The sequence below is a fragment of the Aptenodytes patagonicus genome, chromosome 22 (genome assembly GCF_965638725.1).
Source record: "Aptenodytes patagonicus chromosome 22, bAptPat1.pri.cur, whole genome shotgun sequence".
In the NCBI taxonomy this organism is placed as follows: Eukaryota; Metazoa; Chordata; class Aves; order Sphenisciformes; family Spheniscidae; genus Aptenodytes; species Aptenodytes patagonicus.
This window is the reverse complement of record NC_134970.1, coordinates 5,549,462-5,567,370: the sequence shown is the minus strand read 5'-3', so window position 1 is coordinate 5,567,370 and position 17,909 is coordinate 5,549,462. Positions and strand designations below refer to the sequence as shown.

The window sequence follows — 17,909 nt, the reverse complement described above, 5'->3', positions numbered from 1 at the left end:
CTTTAACGGCTCCTTTTTTTCCTGTATCCAAGAGAAGATGAGCTACATCAGTTTCGATCGTGTGCGTTTTAGATTAAATCCATCGTACTGAACAGCCTTGTGGTTTAATTTCCTTCACTTGTGGTATCCAGGCGGGGACAAGATGATGGCAAAGCCATAATGGAAAGAAATTCTGCTGCTTAGTGCGCTGCCTGGAAAGGCTGTGTGTGGAAGGGGAGCGAGGACAATATGTGGTTTGTCAGTCAGCAGCTGGGGCAGAGGTGTAACCGTCTCGGCTGCTGAGGTACAGTGTCTTGATTGATTTTTTTTTTTTAACTGCTCGGTGCTACTTACTGTTGGACTTGATGATCTTAAAGGTCTTTTCCAACCGAAGTGATTCTGTGATTCTCTTGACTAGCAGTTTAACGGCCCCTGGCCCAAACAGCGCGCTGTGGTATGAGCATAACCAGCCTTGTGCTCGCTGGAAAGCAGGAAGGCTGCAGGTGGTGCAAAAGGCACGCGCGGCCCAAAATCATCTTAAACTGGGAGCGCGGTGAGCTTAAGAGGTACAGAAAAATACATTATCTCTGCTCCTAGCCTCTTGGGCCTGATGAGTTTACTTCTGTGTGATGATCCATCCCGCTGTACAGGGGGTTGCCGCTGGTAGACCAGCGGCTGCCGCTCGGGGTAGAAGTTCAGTCGACCTGTAGCCCTTGGCGTAGAGCTGGGCGGTTTAGTCTGCGCTGTGTGTTCTCGGGAAAGCGGGGCTTCTACGTCAGCCGGGGCGCGTAGGAAGTGTCGGGCTCACAGCCAAGATGGGGATCTGAGGCTGCTGGTGCAGTGGCTGCTGCCGCGCACCGTCGCGGCTCCCCGGCAGAGGTCGGGGTGGCCTCATCAGCCGGATGGGGCTCCTGTCCTGCTGATTCCGAATCGGGTTTGGTCTCAAAATGTTGACAGACCAACTCCTCTGGGGATGTTTGTATTCGATGAAAGGCAGCTAAGGGCTGAGATGATATCATGTGCCACACACAGCTGTGTTCCCTTTTTTAATACGCGCTTCTACCAGGGTTTGATTTGTGGAAGGATTGCAGCTCTCGTTGCCTGGGAGCCAGCCTCTCTGCTGGCACGTTGGTTCCTCTTGCGGTTACGTGGGGGGGAGGGAACGGCGGGGTACAAGTAGCCTTCAGCAGTTTCAGCTACCGAGGGGAAAGGAGGGTGAGAAATCTGAAGCGCTAGAGATGGTGTACGCTGCAGGGAAGCAGGTCGTGGGTTTTGTGCACAAGGGAGTCTGCAGAACTGGGAATATTTATCAGTTTCAGGTTTCTGCTTCATATTTTACTCCTCAGCTGAATGAAGAAGTTGGCCCTTAGGCTGGATCAGAACTGCTGTCTCACAGCAGACTACTGGTTTTATGTAATCAGGTGGCTTTTTGATGGGGAACAAAATTAGCAACTTCTAGAGAAAGATGGGAAATGTATAAATACTGGCCGGGTACAGCCCTTCTCCCAGGGTACAATTAGCAAGCGTTATTTTTAATGCAGCAACACATTCTCGGATTTCAGGCTTCCAGTTTGCTTCTGTAAGAGGGTAACCAGCCTGGGAGCACCACTGACGGGTAGAGCATTGTGGCTTGTGTTGGAAAAGTCTGCTCTCAAATTAAATTTATGAGGAGATGTTTGTGTTGACCTCCGAAGGCCAGGAACATCCCTCACCTTTCCCCAAAGATTCTTAAACCAGGAAGAGCCGCTAAGCAATCTGTCCTGGCCAGAAGAGGACACACGGACGCTGTCCAGTGGTTCCTTGGCAGAACTAGGTGGCTCGCACCCCGTCCTCAGCGACAGCCCTGCTCTGAAGGCTCCCGAGTGATGGGGGGAATCTCTTCTGTCTGCTACTTTCAATTCAAATTGTTTTAGGGCCCGGTTTCATGGTACTCACACAAAGGTGTTCAGCTGCGTTTCTAATTCGGGGAGAGGTTTAGCTGCCTCTGCTTTTCCCTGTCAGAAGCATCCTGAGGTTAATACCATCTGAGTGCCTCAGACGCTCATCAGCGCAGTATCTAAGCGCATCCCAGCAGCGCGTTAAACGACATAACTACCCTCTGTTCATGTGCGGTTTGTTCTTTTCTCACACTCTCCCTAGGGAGAGTATTGTGTGCAAATGGTTTTGCGAAGAAAGGGATTTTTTTTTTTTTCTTTTTATGTACATGCTGCTCTTTGTTTATGGCAGAGAAGATCATTTTAAGAATGTGCCTCGCACTTAAAACGGAAAATGGAGAGGTTAAATACGTTCGTTCTTTCAATGGGATATGTTCCACCGACCCTCAGACAGGTCCAGCTAACCAGGGTCGTGCCTGGGTGAGAAACCGCAATCTTACCGAACACCGACAGTGGTTCTAGTTACCCACATCGTGTTTCAGGTATGTTTGGGGAGCTGCTGCAGTTCACCTCCAAAATGAACATGTTGCTGGAGCTGTGCTATTCCGTACTCCAGTCACACCACGAACTCAAATACGTTCTTGATAGAAAATGACTTGCATGCTTCATGCTCTCGGTCTTTGCATTTCTTTCGGTTTGGAGTCAAAGGAGGCGTGAGAGACGCTGCACCGTGCCCTTGGGTCTTCCTGCAGCAGCCAGCCTTGCCTGGAAGGGCAGGTTGCGCCTCTTACCCTCTGAACGGCTACGTGCTTCTGTGGGGACCTGTCGGCAGAATTCACCGCTGGAAGCGACGAGTGCCCTAGCAGTTCTACAGCTTTTTTCTTTTGCTGTTAATGTGACCCCTCTTCAGTTTCCAGTTTTACTTTCTTTTGCTCATGATCCCATCACCACAAGAGGCCACAATGTCTCCTGACGTAAAGGTCCACGAAGCATCTGAACATTTGACAAACTCTCTCCGATTTCTGCTGGTTTTAATCGCTGTCCCCATACCCGTGTTGAAATCGTTCCCCAGAAATAACTGTCCCAAAACCCGAGCTACAGTTGCTATCATGAAACGTCCTACTCTGGTGCTGATGTAGCGCAGCGTTGCTTAGCTAGAAAAGAAAAAAAGTGAAAAAACTGGAGCATCAACCCCTTTTGCAAACAGAAGGCCGAAGGGCAGAAGTGCAATTCCAGTTGCTCCGGTTCGACCTTAGATCCCGCACAGCGAGGTGACAGCACAGCACCCGAGGCCTGCCATAAAGAGGCGGGTCTCAGTTTCCCTGTTGCTGAAATGCAGCTAGCTCCAATTTCGCACCTCAACCTGCCAAAAATAGGCAAAATAAAGACAGTTTTCACCTGGCAGCTATTGAAGTCATTTAGTGAAGCAGTCGCTGAGGCTGAAGCAGCACCCCAGCCTGCCAGCCCACGCAAGAAGGGTTCTGGCTTCCTAGAAACACTGTCACTGTCTCAGTTTTCTGTTTCATTTCTGAAGTTTCACTGAGGCACTACCATGAGTTACATTCTGGTAGTGCCCTTCAAACAAATACTGTTGGGGACTAAAATAAACACAAGATCCAGACAAATATAAAATAGACTATGCAATAAGAACGCTATGTTCCCAAGTGATTCATTCATCTATTATTTAATAATTTAGTAGCTGACATAACTTTTAGTTGACCAAATCTTCACGTTGGCTCGAGTGGTGTTTCTGCTCGGTCCTCAAAGTAATTTTAGCTGTCAGATTTTCTGTGGGAGTAATCCCAATCGGAAGAAGGAAACGTACCTCCTTCCCAGCTAGATTCCGCCACCGATTTCGGTGGTGGTATGCCACAACCTGCCCGTGGTACCCCAGGATTCACCCTGCTACAGTCAGAGTCAGACCGTCCTGTCCTTGGGCACTTTGCTGGACAACACGCAAGCGCGCTGACAGGTTGTGATGTACCGATAGCACGTGCGGACACCACACCGCTGCCCGCCACCGGCGGCAAAGCAGCCCGGCAACGTACGCCGTGGTGTGAAAGGCCCTTGGCAAGCCGCAGCCCTCCGTCGGGAGCCACGGTATCAGGGTGGAGCAGTGGTATCAGGGTGGGGCGCCATGTCACCCTGGGTGTCACTTCGGAGCCGGCTGGAAGATCGCTACTGCCAGCTGTGAGAGAAGCGTTATCTCCACCGCGCGCAGAGGCTGCTTTGCCCATGAATATTCAGCAACATCCAGCGCCGTCTCTGCGAGGAAGCCCCGCCGCTCCGCCCAGCCTTTCCCCCACCACTGCCGACGGAGGGCTCGCAGTGTTTGCTATAAAATGTTTGCAGTCACTCGTTTCTGACTAATGCCGACATTATTTGCTGTCGCATTAAGACGCGGTCGGTCACTGCAGGACACCCGCTGGCTGGACTGGGTGCCGTGCTTCCTGGTGCTAGCAAATGGTGGATTGATCAGCTTTTCATGCATTACTATTATAAACTTTTTGGGAGGAGGTTGCCCCAGCTAGAGAGATAGGCTTCAGGTGTGGCACGCTGCTGCTCCTGCCAATAGCAATTCTTCTAGCTGCCTGGTTGACACGTCCTGCTCAAAAACTCGTGGTTGAATGTTCTTCGCCAGATTTGGAGTCAGGAGTTTTCCCAGCACAGGGTCGGTTTGACAAGGACCGGTGGGGTATTTTTTGACCTATAGACATTTTCAGGTTTTCATGTTTCACGACCTCCCTCTCCCTCTTTGTCTCCCTCCTGCCCTCTTTATGGCATATTACAGTTGGTCATCTATAAGTCTTTCGGTCTACAAAGCCCAGATTTGGTACGGGAGGATGAGGAGGGCTCTGGTGCAGCATCGCCGCTGGCGGGTGACGTATGGGACATTTTTAACGTGTTTCCAGCCTCTGTTGCCCTACTGACAGCAGCTCCGAGATTCAGGAAATTTCCTTCCCGTGGTGCAACGTGGATTCTCACAGGCGAGGCAGAGAAACCAGCGAGGCAGGCTGAAACCAAAAGCAGAAGGTTTTATATTGGCACCTGGAACTCCCTGACTCGGATCCCCGTTTGGTGGAACCGAGCAGAGCTCCAGCACGGTGCGTGGACCGTGCCCGTCCCCATCGCCAGGTCTGGCACAGCTCTGTGCCAGCGTTCGGTGTCAAGGCCAGCGGAGGTTCAGTGTGGGGTGAAAGCTGCTCCTTCACCCCAGCTCCAGGAAATCCTGCTGAGCATGACCGACACGTAGAAAGGAAAGTGCAATTGACCCTTAATCCGGCGTCTAGGTGGCGGCTGTCATATCATTACCGATGGCTTTATTGGAAGTTGTACACACGCAGCTGTCCCCTCCCATTACCTCTGCTCCGCACCAGCACGAGTCGCCGTGCAAGACAGCCGGCCGGCCGTCTGTCCGTGGCGTGTGGTCTGGGTACTACCCTCCTACAGATGCCATTTCAGGCATCCCTTTACTTACGGTGCCATGGGGTCGATCTGCCCCCGCCTCTGCCCCTTCCCTCTCCTCTGCCCCACACCCAGCCCCGCTCCTCGCCCCCCAGCACGAGGGCAAAGTGAATCACGACCCCGTGCCTGTGCTCACCCGGGGTGACAGGATTCCCGAAACACGTGCCATGAGCGGGGAGATCCCAGGAGACGCTGACACACAGTGAGCCACCGCCTGGCAGTGCCGGCGGGCGCCGGGGTGGGCGAGCGGGCCAAGCACGTGTCTCCCAGAGCCGTGGGTTTGGGGTTTGGTGTCGCTGCCTCCGCAAGCAGGAGCAGAGGGACTTGCCTCACAGACTTGTGTCTGACTGCTCTGGGCGGAGTGCGCTCCGCCAAATCAGGGATTATTTTTAAAGCTCACATCATGAGCAAGCATTAGTCAACAGCTCTCCAGAGTCACCTCCTTCTCCTGCATGGCTATAAAGAGCCAGATCGTGCTCCCGGTGGATTTCAAGCAAAGCCACGGCTCGGGGAGCCGTGGGATTTGACAGGCAAATCCCTCGTCAGCAGCACTGTGCCACACGTGTCGTCCATTGGGAAGAAGTTACGTCGGTCGACAGCTTCCCATGGGCCTGGCTGCACCAAGAGCTGCCAAAGGCTGGAGACCCCGTACGCCGCATGGACAGGAGCAATTCTGCCCCACGCTCCACTTGCTTATTCCCACCCACGCGGTGAATCCTGCCGTGGAAGGTCCCGGTGGGTCTGGAGAAGCCCCTGTCCTCCCCCTGCCCACTGCCACCCCGGCAGAAAGCTTCCCCCGCCCTCGCTGAGGTGCCTGAGGGGAAAAGCTGCCTGCAAAAAAAAAACCTGTGGACATTTTGGATGGACCTTATACCCCCCAAGGAGCTTTGCAAAAGGCCGGAGCCGTTCGTTCCCGTTCCCAGCGGGGTGTCTGTGCCCCCTCCGTGGGTGCCGGCTGTCTGCACTGTCCTGCCTTGCTCTCGGGTCATAGTCAATGAGGTGAAGCAGCAAGTAAATAAACAGGCAAACGAGCCCGAGGTTCGAAGCCAGGTACTCCCTGCCGCCCTCGCCGGGCTCTGAACAATGAGGTCCTTTGCTGCCAGCAAAAAAAAAAAACAAACCACAAAGCTTCCAAGCTGCTCATGGAAAGTCAGTGAAGCAATTACGTTAATGACTATGAATGGGGCTAAAAACAATCTTGGATGAAAATGAGTGAGGGGCCGAATGAAGCGACCGATTCATAGCCCGGCTCCCGCATCCAGGAATATTTCCAGTAAGCAAAGGCCTTGTTTTAGGGACTGTCTCATCCCCCATTTGTGCTTGGTGGGACTCTATTTCCACTCTGCTGGGTCCGGTGTCTCATCAAAATGCCTTCATAAATGGAGCAAACAAGGGCTGTATATGGCAGGGAAACAGTCAATTAACACGATCCGAGTTCTTTTAGGGGCAGAGTTAATCAAGCATTCAGCGTTTTGTCATTCTTGTCTTTCTTTCCTGGGAAAATCCTATTAGTATAAAATCACTTAATTGGGCACTTCAAAGAGCTGATGGGAAAACAGTCTTCGCTGGGATATAAACGCCATTCAGCCGAACACTGGGTTCATTTAGACTTTTGCTGGAGCGTGAGTGTTTCATTAAGAGCCTTCACGTTTCCCACTTAAAAGAAAAAAGCTTGTTAGTAGAGATAATAAAAAAAAAAAAATCTTGGAGATTTGAATCTTGCTGAAGAGGGTTTTTACTGCCTGAATACGCAGGGCTTTGTTTCGGGGCTTTGTCCCCAGCAGAGCCTCTTACACCTCTAGTGAGTGCCCGTCAATCTGCTTTCCTGAGCCGAGCGATTTCACACCTGCCTGGGGTGTTCTTGCGAGTAAAGGCTGTCCGAGGAGGGAAGGAGTCACCCCCGTGCCCCATGAGAGGTGGGTGACAGCCCTGGTCTGACCTTTGGGGTGTAGGATGGGGCTTTTTGCAGGACTGAACCCCAGACCCTGTGTGCTCGTCCCCGCTCTCCGTGCTGGGGTGGAGGTCCCGGGGTAGTTCCCCCATTCTCAGGTTGTTTCCCTGGGCAGAAATTCAGGTTTCTGCAGAGTTTATCCCACCTTGAAAAATAACACGGTGTGCCCTGCTCTGTCATTGCCACCTCCAGCCCGAAAGACCTGAAGGATGCCCGTCTGCCCAACTCTTTGCTGTTTCTTCCCCCTACATTGGTTGATCTAACAGGAATATTGCGTTCCCCCCCAAAAAAAACCCCACTTCACGTACACCTTCGACCACCAAATTTCCAAACCTTCCTCGCTGCTGGGGAGGGCTGGGTGAAGAACCACGCAGATCACTTCGTTTCTGCGGTCGGCGCTGGTAGGTTTTTATCTGGGAAAATGTTTCCAGGTCAACATGCTTAAATATATTAATGACATTTTGTATTCAGCCTTTGTAAAATCCTTACACGTAGGCATTCACGTGCATTTAAAACAGTTGTTATGAGCATGGGTTGGACCTCAGTGTGTGATTCCCACTAAACGCGCCAAGATCCTTCCTTGGCACAACGTTTGGTTCTTCACTTTGGGGTCAGGATTACCTGACGTGGCTCCACGGAGCCACGTTTCCCCATTCTCCACCTTCTCACCCAAGGCTGGGGCATCCGAACCCTGATTCCTTCACCCAACTCAAACCATTCCCCTGCTCCGTGCCGAAGCTCCCACCCTCGTCCCCTTGGCTTTTGGGGATGCTGCTCCCCGTGTCCCCAGAGAGGATGAAACTTGGTGTCAGAGGCGATGTGCCGGGGCATGTTCCCCTGACGAAACCTCGGCCGTGCCGGTGCTGAAGACGGGCTGAGTCACGCACCGACTCTGCCCGCCATGAATAATGTATTTGCATCCATGTCTGCAGTGGCTTCCTCTCCCCTCGGCATCTGCGGGACCCACCTGGGGAGATCCGCCGGGAAGGGAACTCTCCCGAGGGCTCCCCGGCCGAGGCAGCGACCGCCGCTCGGTATTTGGGTGCCCCTGGTGCTGAGAAGAAGGTTGCTTTGAAGGCTATGAAATACGCAGTCATTTAATATATTCCTTTTGCTTCCAGGCGTTAGGATGGGTTTTTCAAGCAAATTACAAGGACGGACTCTCCCACAATCACACCCCTCCCGGGTGGGGGTTTGGGACACCCCTCGGGAAGGGCGAGCCTGGGACCGGAGAGGTGACAGCTCCGACAGGGTGGCTATAAATGGTGCGAAGGAAACACCCCATCTGCCCTCGGCGCTGATCCTGGTCCCCAGCCCCGCACGTCTGACCTCCTCCTACTACGTGTTGTTGGGGCTGAACATCATGAGTCACCTTTGGGATTTTTTTTTTTTTTACAGTTCCTGTACCGCCTTCTGCATTAATCACACTTTTTTCCTCCCCTTTTTTTTCTGGCGATGCCACTCCGGACTTGACCATGGACTCTCTGACCCAGACCCTGACGCCATTCCTCTCCCCACTTCCCATTTCCAGTAACCCACTTTGCTGAGGTCTCTGACGCCGCGCAGCTGGAGCTCCCCGGCTCCCGGCGCGGGGGCACGAGGAAGGGGAGCGAGAGCGGAGTTTGCAACAGCCAGAAACCTGTCCCGCCCCATCCCGGGGCACAGGGACCAAACCCCCACCCCACCAAAAAAATCACAGAGCTAATTATAGAGTTACTTTCCTAAGGGAAAACCTACATCCGATTTATTTTCTGGCTGGTTTTGCCCTGGAACGTATCCCCCGTGTAACTGGGGATACTCGCATCAGCCAGGCTGGTGGGTTATCTCGCGTCACTTTGCTTTTTTAATCCCTCGCTCTTGCATCAGCAGTTGCTGAGCCCACTGTGGGTTGCACAAGCGAGGCCACTCCTTCCTCTGCCACTTCGGGCACTAATTTAAAAAGCTGCCGGTTTTGACAGTCCCATTCCCTTTTGTGCATTTGGGGGGGGGGGGGGCCTTTTATGAAAAAAAAAAAGAGCTGGTTTAAGCAGCGAGCATCCTCTTGGTAAATGCTGCTTCATCTGAGAGCCCCGGCTCGCAGCTGGAGGCTGCGCTGACCGGGGGAGGACGCCCACGGCGCTGCGGCTGGGACAGCGTTGGGCTTCCTTTCGGTGCCGATCGCATCTTCCTTGCATCCAGAGGGAGCGAACCAGCAAACTGCAGCTGGAGCAGAGCTGGCGGTTGGCGAGGCAATGATCCGCTACCGCACAGCAGCGCATCGAGCCCTCCGCAGTGCGGCTCTAAAAGCTGCTCTTCGCAACCAGGAGCAAAAATCATTTCCACATGGAAACATCAGCGACAGCTTCCCTGCGAGGAAAGGCTGTTCCAGCTCGCCCCCTCCTCTCCCTGCGTATTACGAACAGCAAGACAGGCTGAGTTCGGGAGCATCCCCAGCTTTGCCGGGATGGATTTTCTGCAGTGTGCGATATTAATTTAGGATGCTTTCACATTCCCCATCCTCCTTTCACCTTTCCTCCCCGTCCCACCGCGCCCGTCCAGAGGCAGCCGAGGGGACGAACAGCCGACACGACCCAAACACAAGCACCTTGGCCTGGCCCAGCGCCGTGGAGGGGGGACCGGCGACGGCAAATGCAAATGCTGCTGCGGCGCGTGGCAGGCTCCAGCCAAACATGCCCAAACATATTCTCCAGCTGCTCGGGCCGGTGGGAAGCTCTGGTCCAGCCGGGAAATGCACGGGTGTTTTGCACGCCAAGGGTCCTGCTCGGCACCCCAGCACCTGCTGGCTCCAGGGGCCTTCGAGGGTGCCTGGCACTCCCAAGGGACCGCTTTAACTTGGTCTTTGTCACTCGGAAGCGTGCTCTCGCCTTCTTGTGCCCCACGGGAGTGCACCGCGTTTGCACCCTTGCTGCCCAAGTCGTGGTGTCCAAGGTGCCCGGGCAGCTTACGCCATGCTGGGAGGATGCTGCAGAATATGGCCCCCCTTGCACTGGGGTAAGCTGACTCCGTGGGCATCAGCTCTCACGCCGCGGGGCAGAGACGGACCCGCTGACCCCGCTCCTGCCGCAGTACAGGGGGTAGGTGCCCTCTGGCCTTGCAGTTTAAGCCTGGCAGAAGCTGCCCTGGGTTCAGACCTTCCTGCCTGGACTTGGATGCGTTTTCCAGATAAACCACAGATCCCTCCAAATCCTCCCCGCAAGTTCCTGCAGGACATGCACGGACTTGTTCCTCCTCTTCATCCCTGCCCGGGTGCCTGCCGGACTCAGACCAGCAGATCCTTCCCAAAACGCTTTTCTCTGGCCGCAGCTGGGTGCCGGGGGGTTCAGCTGGCAGAGCAGAGCCAGACCTCAGGGAGAAAATCCGGCAGGAGAGGCCAGGGGCGGCCTGCGCAGCCCAGGACGGGGTTGGGCAGTGCCTGGGGACCAGGGGAGCATCATTCCGGTGTGGCTCTGAGGTGGGCACCCCCGAGGGCAAGAGAGAGTCACCCCTTCCTTATCCATTATCCCCCTTTCCCACTGGAATCCTCTGCACTAGTGACCGGGGGGGGCAGGAAAGCCTGGGTGGGATGTGGAGCACCCTCCCTCCAGCCAGCTAAAGCGCTGCTAAGGTCTCCGAGTGTCCCGATGGGGCACCCCCGTGTCCCCTGATGGGGAGGGTCCCTGCATCCCCTAGGAAGGGGGTCCCTGTACCCCCTGATGGGGAGGGTCCCTGCACCCCGTTAGGAAGGGGGTCCCTGTACCCCGTGATGGGGAGGTCTCTGCATCCCCTATAGGAGGGGGGGGTCCCTGCATCCCCTAGGAAGGGGGTCCCTGTATCCCCTGATGCGGGGTCCCTGCACCCTCCCTAGGAAGGGGGTCCCCGCACCCGGTGACCGCTGGGACGGCGCGCACTCCCGGGAACGGGGACCGGGATGGGGGCGGGGACGGGGACACGGGACCGAGGCGGCTGCCCCGGGGGCCGGTCCGCTCCCGGGGCGGGGCGGGGGCGGGGGGGAAATCCCGGGCGACGCGGTGAGCAGCGGCGAGGCCCCGCCCCGCCCCGGTATAAAGCGCGGCGAGACGCGACGGGCACCGGCCGCCGGGAGACGCGACGCGACGGTGAGTGCGGCGGCTCCGCCGGGGCGGCCGGTGGCTCCGGCCTTTCCCTGCCCCCTGGCCGGGGGGTGTCGCCGGGGGGGCGGGGGAGGCGCCGGTGCCCGGCTCGGGGAGGGGGAGCGGGGAAAGCGCCGCAGCGGGAGCGGGCGGCGGCTCCGCCCCGGTGGCCGCGTCCCCGGCGCGGGGGAGGGAGCGGGACCGGCTCCCGGTGGCGGGGCCGGGGGTGGTTGGGCCGGGGGGGCGGGCGGTGAGGAGCCCCCGGAGCCCCCCGGGCGGGCGCGGAGCCCCGGGCCGGGCTGCGCTCGCCCCCCGGCGGCGGCGGGGCGCGGTGCGGGGCGCGGCCGGGCAGCCCCGCCGCGGAGCATCCCTGCGTGCCCGCCGTCCCGCGGGGCTGGGCGAGGGCGGCCGCTCGGCGGTGGGGATCCGGAGAGCTCCCCGCGAGGGCTCCGGAATAGCCCCACGGGCTCATGGGTGTCATGAGCGGGGCGTTCTCTGCGCCTTCCCCCGGGAAGGCACCTGGCGCGGGGTCACATCGGCTGCCGGCTCCATCCACCCCCGGGTGTGGGTGCTGCCGGCCCCTCCTGCTCCCCGAGCCCTCTCCCGACTGGTGTAACTGGTCCTGGGTGTCGCGGGTGCCTGTGGGGTTGTCAAGGGTGTGTGTGTCTGTCCTTGGGAGTGCCTTCATCTCCCAGCCCGGCTGGGTGAGGTTTTAATGCAGTCGTGCACCTGCATCACCTCTTTGCCCAAGTCTTGGGGTTCTCCAGCTGGGTTGCAGGAAACCTTGAAGCTCTTGCTTTGGAGAGGCTGCCAAAAGCAACACCAGCCCCACGGGAGGGGACGGTGACCTGGCTCTCATCCTTCCCTATTTGGTGGCTCCAGCAATCTGCAATCATGAGTCAGGGCAAAGCTGTTATCTCAAGGCGTGGGGCTCTGGGGTGGCACCTGGGCATGGCGGTGGCCCGAGGATGAGGAGGTTGGTGCCTGACACAGGCGGGGAGGGCTGAAGGGTGTCAGGTCAGGGTGTCGAAACATGTCCCCTGCCTGCTACCTGCCAGGGCTTGCCTGGGCATGCTGGGACTTGCCTCGCAATGAGGTCACCCTGTTTATGTGCTCCGACTGCCGGGAGATAGGAAGCTGGATTTCTATTTTTACTCAGGGATGCTCAGTCTGGGTTGGGAGCGGGGCCGGGTGGAGGGTCGGGGTGGCCCTGGGGGCAGAGCGTGGCCCCACCAGCCCCCAGGCTGGAGGCTTTCCAGCCGCCCACTGGCAGCGCCGTGCCGGCGGCGTGCCTGGTAATGCGGCACAGGCGATCCGGAGGGGCTCGGGGTGCTGAATTTGGGCAGAAATCTTCCCTGCAGGAGGCTGAGCACCCCATTCCTGGGGAAGTTTGAGGGTGGGGGGTGCAAGCCTGGGGGTCTGTTGTGGTCCTGGCTTTGGGGGTCCCAGCTTGGGTGGGCAATGACAAAGCTGTCTTGCACACGGGGATTTTATTTCTGTGAATCTTTTTTTTTAAAAAGCAGATTTAATGAGCACGGCTATCCAAGCGGTGTCAAGCCTTAGCTCCGAGAGCCGTCAAATCCCAGAGTGTTGTTTGCTTTGCTCTGATAACGAGGCTCCTCGTAACCGCGGGTGGCGCGAGGGATCCATTAGCCCCACGTGTGTGTAAGGGGGAGGACTGCTCGGAAGGGAAGGCTTAGCCACTTACTGTGAAGGTCAAGGCTTTTGGCACCGATTTGGGGAAAAAACAAACAACAGGGTCTTCGGTTACCCAACAGCTTCTTGCAGATAAGGAGGGTGGTTAACAAAGTGGTCAAGCTTGTGGCATGTTCTTGCAGTTGCTTAAAAGGCTTGCTTGCCACCGGGCCTGGGTTCTTGAGATGAAGAAACTGGCCAGAAAAACATCCTGTTGCTTCACTTGCCCATGTGCCAACTTGCCTTGTGCCTGCGTGGAAGTGGGAATGCAGCGGGGCTGTGGATGGAGCCAGTGGTAGCATCGAGGTGCCCTGCCCCGGCAGGGCTTTACCTGCTGGAGGAGGAATGAGGAAGGTCAACATTTGCACCTTCCCCATCCTTCTGCATGGCATCAGGCTGTGTTTGACCTCAGTCATGCTCAAGCCTCTGCCCAAGACACCACTAAAATCCCAAATGTCTGAGTCCAAGATGAGCGCTGGCAGATGGAGGTCCCCTCTGAGCTGCCTCATTGCAGAGCCCAACCCAGCTTGTCCCACCTTGGCTACTGCCTGCTTTGCCCCGGTAGCAAATGTGCCAGCCCTTGGGCTTGCTCGTGGCTTGCCCAACACCCCAGTAACTCGCTCTGCTTTCCTCCCAGCCACCACGATGCCCCTGTCTCAGAGCAGGGCCGGGCAGATGCCATGCAGCAGCAAGGTGTGCAGGAACCTCTTTGGCCCTGTGGACCACCACCAGCTCCAGAATGACTTTGAGGACCTGTTGAAGCAACACCTGGAAGAAGCTCAGCAGCGCTGGAACTTCAACTTTGAGACGGAGACTCCCTTGGAAGGACACTTCAAGTGGGAGAGGGTCTTCCTGGCTGAGCAGCCGCCCCAGGAGGTCCACAGCCTGGTCAAGGTCACCAGCAGTGAGAGCAGGAGCTCCTTGGTCCACAAGGTCCCCCCTGAGGACCATCTTGGCAGGATTTGCCCCGAGGGGTCTCAGCAGAGCTCGGAGGTTTACAGGGCTGGTTCCCCACAGAGCTTGAAACGTGGGCAGACCACCATCAAAGGTGAGTGCTGGAGGCTTGGTGTCACTCCATGAATGCTTGGTGGCATTGCTGGTGTCATGGCTTTTCTGGTAGGGATGGATGGAGGGGACTTGAGTGCAAGGGCCCTGCCTGGCTCCTGGGCATGGGGAGGGGACCACCCTCCATGTGTCTCTCTCCTGGGAGAGCAGAGCCCATCTTTCAAGGGGAAAAGGCTGCAAACTGGGTGCCTTTTGGTTGCTGGAGGTTAGGCAGGGGGCTCACATTGGGCTTGTGGGTTTTACAGCTGAAGATGCCCCAAAATAGTTCATTGCCCTGAGTTCCCATGGCCTGAGCCTGTCCTCTAAGATCAAGGGTTGGGGTGGAAGTGCAGGTGAGACCAAACAGAAGAGATGGTGGAGACCTACAGGCTCTTCTCTCCAGGAATGCTTTGGCTTTGGATGGGTGGCTCTAAAATGGAGTCTACCTGGGCTGGGTTTTGGGGTGCTTCCCTGGGGACACCTCCCTCTTCCTGCCCCACTGCTCCTGATGGGCTGGAGGCACTTTCCAATCCTCTCTTTCTGCCTTCCAGACTTCTACAGCTCCAAGCGGAGGATCGTCCCTGACAAGCCCAAGCCGTGACCTGGTGGTGCTCGGCTCCTCTGCCATCGGGGACAGCTGCCGATGCTGATGTGCCCTGGGGGTGTCTGTGGCTCTTTTTTCCCCCCACCCTGTACTGTGTAAGGTGTCTGTATGAAGCAATGTAGCGTCTGTAGTTCCCTATTTATGAGTAGCTCTGGGGTCCTGAGGGACCTTCACTGTGTGCAATGTATAGGAGTAGCCCATGTTGAGGCTTGTAGCCCCACAGAGGGGATGGAGGAGGACTGAAATGGGCCCGGTGGGACTAAGGCATTGTCCTGCCTGCAGAGAAGAAAGAGTGTCTTCTGTCCTGTGTTGGTGGGGCCAAGAATCATCCTTGCACCATCCTGCTGTCCAGCTGTGGTCCTTCTCCTGCCTGATGGCTGGCCATGGAGGACACTTGTGTCCCAGCCACCTGGTGGCACCAGATATCCTTAAGAAAGGGTCACCAATAAGGATTGTAGAGCCCTGGGACAGCCTGACCCTGAGGACACCCCGTTTGCTGGCACATGGTGGTGTCCCTCTTCCCAGCAGGATGGACCCAGTGGTGGCAAGCCCTTGTCCACACATGGAAGCGGAGTGACGCGGGGGGCTGCTCCTTCCCACGGCTGCTTGGAAGAGGAAACGCTGTTCCCTGGACAGCCCGTCCTCGGGGTGATTCACTGGTGCTCTCACCCATCAGATGGGCTGCAGATGGTGACAAACCCGCTGGAGGTCCCCAGCGCTGAGCTCATTGTGGGACCAATGCTGCCTGGGAGGCTTTGGGGTCCCCTGGACTCTGCTGACCCAAACCCCCACTTTCTTACCTTGTTGTTGGCTTGTTGAGTGGTGCTGTTTACCGTCCTGTTCCTGCTTTCTTCAACACTGACACCAGGCTGGGGAGCTGCCTGCTCTGGCCATGTTGGACTGCTCTAGGAAGGAAGGAGTCCTGCTCACCAGCAAGGATGATGCTGAAAGATGAAACTGTAGCTTTTTTTCCTGAACTTTTTCTCTTTTGGGGCTGGGGGGAGAGAGGACCCTCACTTGGCTCTGCAGAGCAAGGGGCTTTGGTCGCCTCTGGGACCAAGAGATGTCCTGGAGCAAAGGCTGCTTGGTCCCAGCGCTGAAGGATGAGTCCCTGCTCTTGAAGGACTCAACACTGTCAGGTCTCAGCACTTTCATGGGGTTCATCTCCTGCTCTGCTGGATTTGGACTCTGGAAACTGGTGCAAGATGGTCCCAGGCAGAAAAGGGACAGGGTCGACCTCCCGCCTTGCACCATGATGCACTTTGCTGTCAGTGAAGCTGGCAAGCTCCCAGCACTAAATGTTTATTTATAAAAAAAATTGCTATTAAGCCCATGTGGGGGAAAGGGGAAATACCTGTTTGTTAATAAATGTTAACTCTGAATAAACACTTGTCTTGTGTAAGGCAATTGGTGTCTCTGGGTTAATGGAAATAATTGTGCTGGGAGCAGGGTCTGGCTGTGGGGAGGAAGATGTTCTGGTCTGGGTCCCTGCCTGGCTCTGGGGGCTTGAGGGGTCACTCTGGGGGTGCAGCCCGGAGCTGGGAGCTGCCTTTGGGCTGGCTGGGAGCAGGGGTGGCTGCAGCACAAACCCAGCCGTGCTTTTCACCCAGCTGGCTGTGGGAAGGGGCTGTCCCAGCCCTGGGGGACTCCTCTGCAGCATGAAACATCAAAGCAGGGGGGATGGAAAGCTGTGCAAGGGCTGAGAGGGGCAAAACCTCACCGCAACCCCTGTGCTTAACTCCACTCCCTTGGGACAGCTGTCTGTGCCGTGGTCCTAGGGGCAGGACTGGTGCTGCCACCATATCCCTGGCAGAAGCCACCATCACCTGTGCAGGGTCTCACTGCGGGACCCCTGTGTGAATGTAGGCTCCTCTGCTGCCCACATCATTCCCCCTTCCCCACTGTGACCCCAGGCTGCTACTCCCGACCCCACTTGTGCTCTGTCTTGTGGGGCAGGTGGCCATTAGCCATAGGCAAGCTGGTCATATCCCCACTCCTCCTTTAAAGGGGTCCCAGGTGCCCGGGCCAGTGAGGGTGACCCATGTTGTAGGACAGGGATGTATAAGAGCATGTGATGGCACTGCTGGACGCCAGGGCTGAGATCCCCTGAGAGTCAGGGATGCCTCCGCCGTCAGCTGCTTCCTCCGAGGACTGAGCAAGACTTGTATGTGGACTGTGAGCTCAGGTTGTGGTTAATGTGACAAATGGCCTGCTTTGCAGAGGATCCAAGTGAAAATAAAGTTTTGATGGTAACAATTTTGTTGTGTCATCGTTCAACCGAGGTTCCCTAAAGCATCTGCCTGTCCCCATAGCATTGGGTGACACCCATGCACGCCGATGCCCCTTGAAATGCTTGCGGAGCACATATCACGCAGCCTTTTAGCTGCTGCTGAGTCAAGCCCTACAGATTTAGCCCTTTTAATCTTTCCCCTTACGTCAGTCCTTTCAGCCCCCTTGGCCGCTGCCAGCTGCTCCCCTCTGCTGTCACCTCCCGTTTGTCAGGAGCGGTGGCAGTGGAGGAAGCAAGAAATAAATCAGCAAATACCCCCTCGTCCCTGTTTGTGGGGCTCTGAGGGCAGCCAGGGTCTGGCTCTGCTGTGTGAGAGGGAGTTTGGCACCTGGGCTTGAGTTTTGCACCCCACTGGGAGACCCCAGCCCTGCACCGCCTCTTCCAGGCAGGGGAGGACTGTGTCCCCCCAGCTTTGGGGACACAAAATGGTGATGGACTTCCAGCAGCTGAGGAATGGATGGAAACCTGGCACTTTCAGCCCAGGTTGTGTTTTGCTGCTCTCCCATCCTCAGCCTGGCCTCAGCACGGAGCGAGGATGCCGGCGTTCAAACTCCCACGACAGCCGAGCGGGGCCGGGAGGAGGGTCAGGCGCTTCCCCTCTTTTCCCCGCTATATTCAATCCCCTTTCGCCGAGACCTGCCCGGCGTCTCCTCGGGGCTGGAAAGGGTCGTTGCTGCTGCAGGGCTGGATTGTACCCTCCCATGGCCGGTGCTAACCCCGGCGCAGGCTGCCGGCAGAGCTTTGCAGCTGGAAGCTAGATGCCGGAGTCTTGCTGGGCAGAGGGCATGAATCAGTGAGCTCTCCCAGGGATATTTAGGGTTTTCCCCCCAAAAGCATCCTCAGGGAAAGCAAAGCCAAAATTCAGCCTTCTCCATATGTGGCAAACAGCCTTGGGGGTTGCGAGACGCAGTGACAAACT

The 17,909-nt window shown here is 56.7% G+C and overlaps 1 protein-coding gene across 1 annotated transcript; it reads left to right on the top strand.

The window, feature by feature from the left end:
* Positions 1-11,306: 11,306 nt before the first annotated feature.
* CDKN1A (cyclin dependent kinase inhibitor 1A) lies at positions 11,307-16,107 on the top strand. The gene is made up of 3 exons (XM_076358103.1): positions 11,307-11,363; positions 13,690-14,100; positions 14,648-16,107. Exons 2-3 carry the CDS (start codon positions 13,698-13,700, stop codon positions 14,695-14,697), a joined length of 453 nt encoding a protein of 150 aa, XP_076214218.1. The 5' UTR covers positions 11,307-11,363; positions 13,690-13,697; the 3' UTR covers positions 14,698-16,107.
* The last annotated feature ends 1,802 nt before the right edge of the window (positions 16,108-17,909 follow it).